The sequence below is a fragment of the Camelus dromedarius genome, chromosome 23 (assembly GCF_036321535.1).
Source record: "Camelus dromedarius isolate mCamDro1 chromosome 23, mCamDro1.pat, whole genome shotgun sequence".
Taxonomy (NCBI): Eukaryota; Metazoa; Chordata; class Mammalia; order Artiodactyla; family Camelidae; genus Camelus; species Camelus dromedarius.
Window position 1 is genome coordinate 27,452,248 of NC_087458.1, and position 12,993 is coordinate 27,465,240.

General features: G+C 41.0%; 1 protein-coding gene across 3 annotated transcripts in view; it reads right to left on the reverse strand.

Moving 5' to 3' along the window:
* NMNAT2 (nicotinamide nucleotide adenylyltransferase 2) overlaps positions 1 to 12,993 on the reverse strand; it is a 183,626-nt gene that overhangs the window by 137,932 nt on the left and 32,701 nt on the right. For all 3 annotated transcript variants that reach the window (XM_064478081.1, XM_010988526.3, XM_010988527.3), the window contains exon 3: positions 7,609 to 7,754. In XM_064478081.1, the coding sequence (XP_064334151.1) occupies positions 7,609 to 7,693 (85 nt within the window). In that variant the 5' untranslated portion in view covers positions 7,694 to 7,754. The remainder of the gene's footprint in view (positions 1 to 7,608; positions 7,755 to 12,993) is intronic.

Genomic DNA, 12,993 nt, shown 5'->3' on the forward strand with positions numbered 1-12,993 from the left:
CATATACCAGGGTTGTAGATGGGGAAAAGTCCTAGTTATATTTTGAAGACAGAGAGATGTAAAAACATTTGCTGATGGGTTTTGTGCAAAGAGAGAATGATCAATCATTAGTCCAAGGTTTTTGACCTAAGCCACTAGAACAGGAGCAAAACTGTAAGTATTTAATCGTACACAGGGGCTATACCTCACTCACCCGCCTACTGCCTGGTAAACATTGAATGAGGTCAGTGCGCGGCAGCATAGCTACCACGTGGAGGCGACCTGATGCAGGAGAGAGCAGACAAAGGGGGCTGTTTAGCTGCCACCACTTCCTGGGGCTAGCCTCTGAGTCTTGCTCCTTTTCTACCTCCTCCTCTTACCCTCTTGTCCCCAGAGTTACAATAATTTTTCTGGTTGGCTCACTTGTCCAAAACTAAAGAGAACTGTGCAGTAGATTTAGCGGAAAATGGTTTAATGGTAGTAGAGTTTAAAGAAGCTCAGATAAGGTTCACGCCATTAATAAAATGATCACGAGGAAGATGATGGTGCTGGCAGTGTCTATAACATTTGCCCTTTGCTGCAGGGTTCATAGATCATAGAAACATTGTACAAAACGAAGAGCGAGCCAATATCAGGATGGCCTTAGTCACACCACGTCAGCTGCTGAACATCTTTTTTAGGCTAAAATACTTCTGAGGCCATCTGCCAAACTGTGTTTTTTTTTTTTTAAAAGGCAAATGTGTTCCAAGCATTTGAATGCTTATAATTGGAAAACCTCTGGCAATGGAAAACTTCCTTCTTTATAAACTGATGCTGCATTTACACATATTGAGATATGGACCATATCCATAAGTAAAGTTGTGCCTTTCTCTGTAAAATGCATTCATAAATCCCAGTTCTTAGTCTGTTATATCAGATCCTTAAGAATTATTTTAAATGCCTTTGTTTAACCAAAATTTTGTGTTTTGTTTAAAAAAAGAAGCCTGGTGTTAAAAAAATATTTAATATATTCCTTTGTGTCCTTAGGAACTTTCTGAGCAATTCACGATGATTTGAAAACTCTTCAAACACGGACGAGAACTCTACTAGAAAGCGTGTATTTCACAATATCATTAAACATTGATTAAGCAACCACTGTATACACAGCACTGTATTGATGGCTGAGAGGACAATGATATTATAAAACTCAGATTTGAATCTTCTTAAAGAACCACTTTCAAAAATGGATTTTCATTCTCTTTCCAGTCAGGCATAGACTACTTTCACAATTATTGTCTATCAATAGAAAAATAACTGAAAATATAGATTGTCTGTCTAGTTTTGCATGTTCCTCTCATCCCTGAAGGTCTCTCTGAAGCAGAGTGGGATCAAGATTTGAAGGCTGTCAGGATATGTTTCTAGTTTAGTTTGCCTCCACACTTGAGGCTGCTCATTTGACTTGGTCTAACATTCGAAATTGGTGTAGAAATATTTCTCTTGAGAGTCATAACATTTTAAAGGATGTTCCCACTAAGCAGTAATCTGAACTATTTCTTAAAAGGCATGTGAACCTCTAATGCTGATAGTTCGAAGCATAAAGGCTTGGATATGTAGAATAAGATCCAGGAAAACAAAAAGAGAAGAGAAACTGAGAATTAATATTTCTTCATTTCAAAATCCTTAGAACGTCAGCCTTCTTGGTTATATTTTGTCCCTTGGTTTGGGGTGAATTTTAGGCTGGATATTTGCCTTTCATAATCAGCTTGTGTCCACATGGGGTTCAGTCAATCAATTCAGCAGAAGCAAGTAAATCAAACTACCTGTTCGTGTGGACAAAAATATCTAAATTTTCTTTTTCAGCCATTATTCTCATGTTATGAAAAGACGCATCTCTTGCCAGTGAAAACTACCATAAGTGAGCCATGCATTTCCATTAATGGACCTTCAGCTTATCAGTGGATTATAATTCCCAAGCATCTACTTAAATATATTATCACATCCATCATCACAGCGAAGGGCAAATTCTGGAGCGGTCTTTTGAACTGCTTCCACTGTTTCCAATTTCACAGCCTCAACATTATAAAAGAGTCAGCTTTAGGACCTTGATTTTCTTCCATTTCATACTTTATAAAAAAGTCAGCAAACTCTTTACCTTTTTTATTTCCATAATGTTAATGAATTTCAGTATATTTCCTGCATGAAGAATTCTGAATAATGCATTTGGAACCTATTGGGAGTGGGAGCTTTTCATTAGAAGTTTCAGATGTCCCAGCCTACAAAGAGCCTTTGAATTTAGATATTTCCTTCTTTTGTGTTAGAACTTGGTTATAATACCAAGAATATATTTTCAAAATTTTAGAGTAAGAAATATGAATATCTACTTTTCCCAACAAAACCAAACCTCCTTCTCTTCCAATTTTTTTTTTTTTTAATCCACCTTGGATGGAAACCGGCCAGTTACCCTGGGTTACTCTGTTATCACTCACACATGAAATCAACAAATAAGGATCTCTTTTATCGCTGAAATATTTTCAAATACACTCACTCTCCATCCCAAATACCACCAATCTGAGCGAGGTGACAGTTCTCTCTGACTTCAACTCTGTATTGCTGAAATAGGTGCCCGGCTGGTTACTACATCTCCATCCTTGTCCTTCACCAATTTGTATTCAAAATTCAATTACATCATACTTTTAAAAATATGATTATGACATCTCTTTACTTTAAAAAATGCAATGGTTTTTTTTTTCATTGTCACTGGGATAAAATCTAAATTCTTTAATGTGACTTACAAGCCTTCATAATTGATCAGACTTCCATCTACCTTTCCAGTCTTACCTCTCACTTCCCTCCTCAAGTCATCCTGAACTTTCTTTTTTTGTTCTAATTATGTCATGGCTCTCTGTCTCATCACCCCAGCCCTTAGACATGGTTGATTCTTCTACTTGGAACAAGATTCTATACATTCATTTATTTTTTATTTATTCAACTGCTATTATGATGCAAAGACTTGCTATTTACAACTATGATTATATTATACTATTATAAAGCACCTACTCCATTCTAGATACTAGGAAATAAACCAGTGATTAGACCAGGCATGATTTCTGTCCTAATAGAGCTTAAAGTCTAGTATGGAAAACAATCATGAAACATATAATGAGATTAGAATTATGTCATGGAAAGTATAAGGTGATGGGGGATCAAATGTCAAGGTAACCATATTTAATTTAGGAGTCAGTGGAGGTTCCTTGAGGAAGTACTGTTGAAGCTAAAATCTGAAGGATGAGGAGGAGTTAGTTATGGTAACAGAAGAATGGGGAAGGTGGAGATGGGGGAATGGAAAGGTGGAAGAAATGTTCCAGTGACACAGTTAAATGGGAACTATATGACTACTGAGGGAAGAAAGAGTCTTTCCTCATTATAAGCATAAGATATTGGGACCAGATATCTTTACTGAATATATTTTTTTGGTGGCCTGTGTTGCAAAGGAAAAAAATTTATAAAGTTCTCATTACCCTTTGTTGATAACTAAGTTCAGGTGGCTCTTCCTTTTATAAATGCTGTTGCTATTAAAGGAATAAAGAAGCATATTGGTTGAGAGACAGTGTCTAGATATCAAGAAACTGGTTTATCCTAAATTTTGCTCATGACTTACTCATGTATCTCTGCTTCGTCATTTGTAAAAGACCAAATGACTTACTCATGTACCTCTGCTTTGTCACTTGTAAAGGGGTAATGGTAATATTATCCAGTTTAACTTACAGGGTAGGATCAAATGAGACAGGGGTGCAAAAACATAAGTACCACACTGCTTAATGATCTTTTTAAAATAGGCATTTCAAGCATATTAAACAGTTTCTCGATTTCAGACAGTTCTCTATATTAGTAGCAACTCAAATTCATTTTTCTTATGATTTCTTAGTTGCAGCAATAGGGGCTGCTTTTCCAATTCCACCACAAGTAGAAAGCCCTCTTCATTACCCTTTAAGGGAAACAGAATTGGATTATGTTTCTTTAAAAAAAACAAAACTGTTCAAAGCAAAACTATTTTGAAGTAGAAAAACTGGAAAACCCAGTTATTTTGCAATCATCCTAAAACAGGACACATTTCTTTGATCACATTCTATGGTCAAGTCCCTCAATTCCTTTACTTTTTATGGAAAAGTTAATTTATCAGTCCTTTCTTACTTTTCTGTTAAAATCTGCTATCTGATCTCCCAGTGGCATATTTATTGACAAATATGACAACACAAATGCAAGGAAAGTTATACTGAAATATAATCTCTATATACTGAAGTAAGAACTTACATATCAAAAAAAAAAAAAATACCATCATGCTATCTTTGTAGGTTATAAGGCAGACATAAAATAAAACATCATTAGCTTATGGGTTTACTTTGCCAAAAACTTTTATTCATCCTTGAAAATATTTTAGTTAAAGTTAAGTATATAAGTATCAAAATATCTCTATCATAAATATTTATTTTTTTCTTATATGTTTCTACATGACTAATAGGAACATCAACTCCCTTTCAGAATAAAGGGACAAGCTCATTCTAAAGCGTTTTACAAATGTTGAGAACCACATGAGTACTAATTTACAGAGGCGAAGAGTGAGTTTTTAGTTCTGAATGCCACTTCTCTTTTTGTTTACAGTCTCTTTTTTCTTTCTTAAGCAATTGGATTTCCAAACACAGGAGCTCTATTAAAGGCATGTAATTTCAAAGTTGTTTGGGCCTTCAAATTTTTTTCTATTACAAATTTCAGGCATCTTAAAGAAAGTCTGATGATTTTTATAGCATTAATTATTTCTGTATTGTTGGAGAGAAAAATTTAAAAGCCATTTAAAAGGAGAAAATAGTTTGTGAATAACTGATGGGAAAGAGCTCTTAAGGAAATGTATATTTATGAATCTCATTTAGTTGATCGCCAATTTAATTCTAATTTCTGTCAGTATATGTTTGAAGGAAATAGAGTTCGTGGAATTATGCAGTCAGAAGATTAGTGAGCATGTCTTCCTGCCTTTGGTACAGTGTACAGGCTTATTCAAAAGATATCAGAAATGTGGGGTTCAAGTCTCAAATCTGCCCTCCCATTCTCCATGTCACTTAAGCCACTTAAGAAATCCACTTAGCCTCTGAACATCAGTTTCTCATTTGTAAAATGGAGATAATAATGCCTTTCTTATAAGCTTCTTATTGGGAATAAATGACATAACACAATGAAAATGCTTTGTAGATCAGAAGCTGCCTTATAAAAATAAATGACAAAATTTATCCCTAGCTCAAAGATTCCCATAAGAGATTCTACAAAAAAATAGTTTAATATGTATTTGATGTTTTTGTTCTTGTTTCTGTTTCAATATATATGTACTAAATCCTTCATTCGGTTATAAGCTCCTTAAAGCTACAGAGAGCACAGCATATCCTCTTCCCACGTTGCTCACTGGATTACACGTAACTAATGGATGCTCAGAAGGCATTGCTGATAGGTATTATCCCCTCTTCCTCAGTTCCAATATCAAGCAAGCAGTCACTACTGTCAAAAAGTCTCCTTTCACCTATTCTATGTCTAAACCTCCCTGCTGTAATCCATACCTATTCCCATATATTCTCTCCTCTGAATTCATAGAGAATTGCTGGGTTGGCATCAACTTAACAAAAGCTGTTGCCATTGTTACCAAACTCTCTTTAACTGCAAAACAAAATCCTTGGTTTTCAATCTAAATCTACCCCTCTTACAATCCAAAACAAGTGGAATTAAGTATATCCTTAGGCCCAGGAAGAAAAGGGGAGTATCTGCTGGCTTTCTAAAGATTCCTAGAGCCAAGGGAGTTCCAGAGGAAAGCCCATCCCTGTCTGGGCAACTGAGAGGAATAAAGTACATCAACATAAAATGGCTAGAGGAAATACGGACAGAGAAGAAAAGGAGGACAGGGGTGAAGACGCTAGAATCAAAAGAAAGTGAAAGTAGAGTGTTCCCAGGGTACAAACATCCCTTAGAAGACTGTTGGGATGCTCTGGGGTACCCTGATGCTTGAACAAAAAGTCTTTCTTTAATAGGTAAGTTGCCACCAGCTCCTAATACAACACTTCAAAAAGCGAAGGGTTGGTGAGGGATGGCTACCTCAGTCTCCCTGCGTGGATCCTGTAAACGGGCTTATCTGATCTGGGCTCTGCTCAAAGTAGTTCCATATTCTTTTCATGATGTTTTCAATAAGGAGGCCCAGCTCAACGCACCTTTTAGGTTTAAGAGAGGAATATTTTTAGTCTAAGCCCCTCGCCCAGTCTTTACCAACGTGATGTGGCTTTCATTAAACAGCCCTACGAGGGTCCACGCAATTCTGAGGCTCCGGTAAACACATGTGCCGCCGGCAGCCCGCTCCAGCGCGCCCTGCGTTTCAGCACCGCTGTCTCTGGATAGCGCCTCGCGGGCCCGCCGGGCCAAGGCCTCTCACCCTTCGCTCATCCATCCTCAGTCCACACGCTCCCCTCCTCACGTTTCCCTCAGTGCCAGGAAAAAAGCACCCTAACTTCCTGCATTCCTGCTTCTAAAGTGACCTCCGCGTCCCTTCCTCGGGGTCTAAATGCGCACGCTTCCGCGTCTTTGGGTCCAACTAGAGCAGCAGCGAAGCCGCGTCGTTTACCCACTGGTGGCCAGACATCGCCGACAGGGACAGGCAACGATCCCCTTTCCCTGGCCCCCGCTGAATCCCACACCAGCAGCCGGGAGCCCCAGCTCGCTCCGTCTGTCTCTTCGCCCCGAAGCCTCCTTGAAAAAAACGCGCGATGATTCCCTTCCCCCACCGCCCCAACACACACACACACACACACACACACACACACACACACACACACTCGCACGCCGCAAGCCTTGCGGGTGCCATCTCCGCCCTGGTAGAGCCTCCACCAACTTGGGCCCCGATCCTTCAATACTAGCTCGCAAAGGGCCGCCCGCAGCGACCGCCCGGCCCCCTCCCCTTCCGAGGCAGCGGTCAGGGCAGCCTAGCCCAGGCCCCCACACTCCGGCCCCCACCCCCACATTCACCCGGCCATCCACCTCGCGCGGGCAGTACACGGTCCACAATCCTCAAACGTTTGCCCCTGGGCCGCCTCGAACCACCAGCCAAACCCTAAACGAATTTCTTTGAAGCCCAGCCCTGTTCCTGGCGTGTTGTGTGCGAGTGTTTGTGTCTCCGAAGCATATTCCTCATTAACTCCTTCGAGCTTTCAGCCCAACCTAAACAAACAGCAAGTTATCTCCAACCCTTTCCTCCCTTCGCTCCCTTTAGCCCCATCCGGATCCTCACCAGCCAAGCAGCCAAACCTCTGCACCACCGCACCCCGGTTCTCGAACATCGACCTCCCATCCCACACAAACCAACACTCCCCTCCGGCCCCTCCCCTCCCCCACCCCGTGGCCCCTTGTGAGCCGGGTCTGGCCTGAGCGAGTGACGCCTCGGAAGCCCAGTCTCCTTCTCTTCCCGGGAGCCCGGAATGGAGGGGCTGACCTCCCTCCCACCAGTGGGATCAGCTGGCGCGCCCCTCCGGAGGGGTACCCGCCTTACTGTTAGACGCCCTGGAAAACACAGGTGCCGGGGAAAGAGGGAGGCGGAAGCAGTCTCCGGGGGTGGGCGGGAGGACTCACCGAACATCTGAATGTGCCCTTTGGTGATGGGATTGAAGCTGCCGCAGGCGAGCAGGATAACGTGGGTCTTGGTGGTCTCGGTCATGGTGCGGGTGGGTCCCTCGCTCTGGTCCAAGGGTCGGCACTCTTTTTGTGTCTCGATATGTCTGCAGAGGGAGAAAGGAAGGCGAGGCTCCGGCGGTGGATGCTGTGGACTCCAAGGAGCCGCTCCAGACGCAAACCGCGTCACTCTCCGCCTCGCATTAACGCTTGCAGCTCCGGCGAGATCCGAGGTGGCTTTTGTACTGCTCTGCCCGGTCCTCTTTCCTTTCTAGCTTCCTTCGCGTCTCTCGCCCCAGTCTCTCGCCCCTCCCTTTCTTTCACCTCCACCTCACCCCACCCCATCACTCTCTTTTGCTTGGTGTTTTCCTGTGAGTTAAGATGTGGTACCCAAGCCCAGAGCCCTGAATTCTTACAGCATGTGTGAGCTCTTTCTCTTACCTCCTTCTGATTTAGTTTTCCTCCCTCCCTCTAATATTTTTCTCTCCACATCTACTTTCTCTAATATTTCCAAACCCAAAAGTGTTCGATTTTAAGAATTGTTTTCTTTCTTTCGCCCTCACAATTATTTCTTTCAGGAGTATTATTTCTGCCTGCCTTTGCCCCCTTATCTCACGGTTTTGAACTACTGAACTGAGTCCAGAGCTTGACCTAGTGGTTGCCAATAAATAGGGGAACCCGAATCCTTCCCCCGGTATATCGGGCCTTTCTGTGTGTTGAAGCAATGCTATCAGATTGAGAACAGGGATGTGGCAGAGTTGCTAAAGCTGTGTTAGGAAACTACTGCGATCTCACACAAGCATCAAAGTTGAGGCAAAGATTTACCATTCAACAAGTGTCTTTGAGTGCTCACTATGTGTTAAGCTCTGTTATAACCCCTGCTGATAAAGCAAAGTCTCTGTCTTCATCAAGTTTACATTCTACTGGAAGAAGACAGACAATAAACAAATGGGAGGAAAATAATAGACGGCAATTGTGCAATGCACAAGAAGTGAATACAGTTCACTCTATGATAGAACAAAAGGTGAATGCAGGAGAGGGGACCCCTTGAAATGAAGAAGTCAGGGAAGGCCTCTCTGGGGTGGTAAAATTTAAACTCAGACCTACATGGCAAGGAGTTGCTAATTCAAATATTTAGGAACAGAGAAGGGCTTACTGTGCTCTTAGAAATGAAAGAAGGCCAGTGTGACCAGAGTGCATCAATAATGGGGAAAAAGCGCTGAAAGAGAAGACTGGACTGTGAGCAGGACCAAATCAAGCAGGGCTTGTAGGCTAAGGGTGGGTTTGGATGTTTTTCTAAGAGGGCTAACTTAGAAAGGAGCAACAAAAAGGAAACCACTGAAGCTTTTAGACAGGGAAGTGGTAAGCAATCTACATTTTAATAAGATCACTCTGGTTGCTGGGTGGAAAATGGGAAGGCAAGGAAAGCATTTAGGCAGTCCTGTTGGTAGTCTAGGCAGGTGGAGTTGTCCTTGGATGAGGAACTGGAGAGTTGAAGTTGATGAGAAGCAAATGGTCTCAGGACAAGTTTCGTAGATAAAATCTACAGTCTTTGCAGATGGATTGAATGTGAATGGTGAGGGAAGGAGAAATCCAGGACCATGTCTAGAAATTTGGCTTAAGAAAATGAGTGGACTGAGTGAGAAAGGGGGAAAGAAAGTTTCATGGACAACCAAGTGTTCTCTTCTGATACAACAGATAGACCTAATAATTTGAGTTTTTTTAATGGCCTTTATAAAAATTTAGATATAACTGACATATACCATTGTATTAGTTTTCTGAACTTAGAGATCCACAAGTACGAGTATTTACCATTCCTGGGCTTCATGACTCTTGGATAAATTTCTACCCTATTTTAGTGAGTTGGTCATTGTTTCTAATTTAAGAGAGTGTAGTGGGTGTACACTAAATATTTGTTATAAATTATGCAGAGCAGCAAATCAATCCTAATATGCATAAAATTTCTAGTTTAAAGACAAGTCCAAAGAATTGATATACATGTGTAGTGGGATTTGAATCTTCCTTGACCTAGGATGCAGATTAGTGGGGAAGAGGAGCAGGAGATGTTGAAAGAAGCCTGGTTTGGGCATGAAACTCTGACACTTACTAGCTGAGCAATATTTATTGTCTGCCATGTGCCAGGCATTTGATTTAGGGGCTGTGGACAAAACAAAGTCCCTGCTTTAATACAGCTCATATTCTAGAGGGGGAAATAGACCATAAAAAAAATGAACATAATGCTAATAGATATCATAAGGAAAAATAAAGCCGGGTAAGAAGAAAAGGTAAGGGAAGCCCTCCTTTACGCAAGGTGGTCAGAGATGACCTCTCTGATAAGTCGGGGCCTGAGCAGGAACCTGAAGGGAGCAGAGGAGTCTGTCATTTGAATATCTGGGGGGGAATACACTGGGCAGAAGAGCAGGTACAAGGAGCCTGGGAGCAAGGGTGTTTGGGCATCTTCAGCAGACACACCTGTACGGCTGGAGGGAAAAAGCAAGCGGAAAAGCGATGAGAGACCGCCTGGGAAAGTAAGACAGATCAGACAGGGCCTCCTAGGCTCCGCTTAGGGCTTTGGCTTTTTCTCTGAGAGAGACAGGAAGTCACTGGGGGGTTTTGAGCGGAGAAGTGACATGAGCTGACTTACACTTGAACAGTATCATTTTGGCAGGAAATATAAATTTTGGAGTCATCAGTATAGTTTTATATTTAAAATCATAGGATTAAATGAAGTCATCTAGGGAATAACAGATCTATATATATAAAGAAGAAAAGAGGCCCTCAGAAATATGGCTAACATTCATTGAGCATCCGTTGAAGCCCAGACTATGAGCCGTTCACAGATGTTAATTTATTTAACACTCGCAATAACTCTGAGTTCAGTTCATTTTACCCCATTTGAGAGATGAGCATAACGGAGGGCGGAGAAGTGAAATTACTGGTCCAAGTAAGTGCAGAGCCAGACTCGAACCCTGCTAGTTCTGAGTGGCCGCCCTGCTCTTGTTCCAGGCCTTCTATTGTCTCTTGTTTCTCTGCTGTGCTATACAGGCACGCCTTGCTTTAATGCACTTTGCAGATGTGGCATTTTTTTTTTCAAATTGAAGGTTTCTGGCAACCCTGAGTTGAGCAAGTGTACCTGTGCCATTTTTCCAATAGCATTTGCTCACTTCGGGTCTGTGTGTCACAGTATTTCAAATTTTTTCATTGTCACTGTATTTGTCATGGTGGTCTGTAATAGGCTGTCTTTGATGTTACTGTGGTAATTGTTTTGGAGCACCAGGATGACACACTTAATAAATGTGTGTGTTCTGACTGCTCTGCTGACCATCCATTCCACCATCTCTCACCCTTTCCTCAGGCCTCCTTATTTCCTGAGACATAATGATATTGAAATTAGGCCAGTTAATAACCCTACGATGGCCTCTAAGTGTTCAAGTGAAAGGAAGGGTCAGTTGATGTGGCAAACTCCATTGTCGTCTTATTTTAAGAAATTGCCACAGCTACCCCATCCTTTAGCAACCACCACCCTGAGCAGTCAGCAGCCATCAACATCCAGGCAAGACCTTCCACCACCAACAAAAAGATTATGACTCACTGAAGGCATAGATGACAGTTATCTTTTTTTTTTTAGGAATAAAGTATTTTTTAAATTAGAATATATACACTGTTTTTTAAAGCCATAATGCTATTTCAAACTTCACTGACCACAGTATAGTGTAAATATAATTTTTATATGCTTTGGGAAACCAAAAAAATTCATGCATCTCACTTTACTGCAATATTCACTTTATTGTGGTGGTCTGCTACCAAACCTGCAATATCTCTGAAGTATGCCTGAACGAACTGCATCTATGAAAATGAAGGTAACTATACCCACCAAGCCACAGAGATGTGACGATTACCAGTAATGTATGTAGAACACCGAACATACAGTAGATGCTCAATGAGTGCTACATATTTTATAAATGAGAGACTGGAACGCTGTAGCAAACTGAGAATTGCCTTACCAAGTCTTCAAGTTTCCTTTCTTTATGCAGGAAAAATGGAAGAGTAGACAACAAAATTCAGTGTAACCTGCTGGAATGACTGGACATGCAATCAACTCTACAAGTTAATTTTAATAAAAAGAAAGGAAAAAAAAGTCCAATTCAACATTCTAACCCACTGGTCAACAAACATTTACTAATGAGTTAAGTACAAAAATCTTTTTACCAGCCCTGGACCCAGAGGATAACAATGAAATGTAAATTTGTAATACAACACAATAAATATGCTTCAGTGTTAAGGAATATTTTAAATTCTATAAATTATATTAATTGGTTGTGATTCTGTCTCTTAGAGGTTTCTCTTTGCTTATCTCTAATTTGTGAATTCTTATAGAAGTTTCTGGAATTGGAATAGAAAAACATGGAAAGCAAATCCTGGTTCTGCCACTTGCTTATTGTTTGGCTTTGGGCCAAGTCATTTGTGGCCAAGACTGGAGATACAGTAGTCCACCCTTATCCCTCGATTCATTTCCCAAGGTTTCAGTTACTTCTGGTCAACCTGGGTCTGAAAACAGTCAATGGAAAATTCCAGAGATAAACAATCCATAAGTTTTGAATTACATGCCATTCTGATTAGCATGATGAAATCTCGCACCCCTTTGCTTCATCCCGCCTGGGAACCCCGACCATCAACATCATCTGTTTCTCACATCCAACCATAGACGTCGCTGTGGGTGGATGACCCAGGATCACCCAAAACAGATGATTCTCCTGAAAAATCTTCAGAAGATCAATGTAGTAGCCTAACACTGTGCCATTCATCTCACTCCATCTCATCATGTAGGTGTTTCATCATCTCATCATCACAAGAAGGGCGAGTACAGTACAAGAAGAAATTTTTGAAAGAGGGAGACCAGATTCACATAACTTTTATTACGGTATATTGTTGTAGTTGTTCTATGTTATTATTGTTAATCTTTTACTGTGCCTAATTTATAAATTAAGCTTTATCATAGGTATTTATGTATAGGAAAAAAACACAGCATGTATAGGATTTGGTACTATCCCTGGTTTCAGAGATCCATGGCGGGTCTTGGAACATATCCCCTAGGCCCTGTGTACTTTACAAGGGTCCTATATGGATCAAATAAGACCATGGGTGAGTAAATCAGATTTTTTTAAAAAGCATATTATCAGCTTTAGGTCAAATTCCATAGCTGTTACATAGAAAACACCTATTGTTTTTAAGTGTTTTGTTGTTTCTATTGACGGCTTTGTCGAAGATGTTTCTGGGAGTTTCGATCTTAGAGGGTAATAGTTTGGGGAATGTGCCAACAGTGCATATATCAACCAACAAAAACAG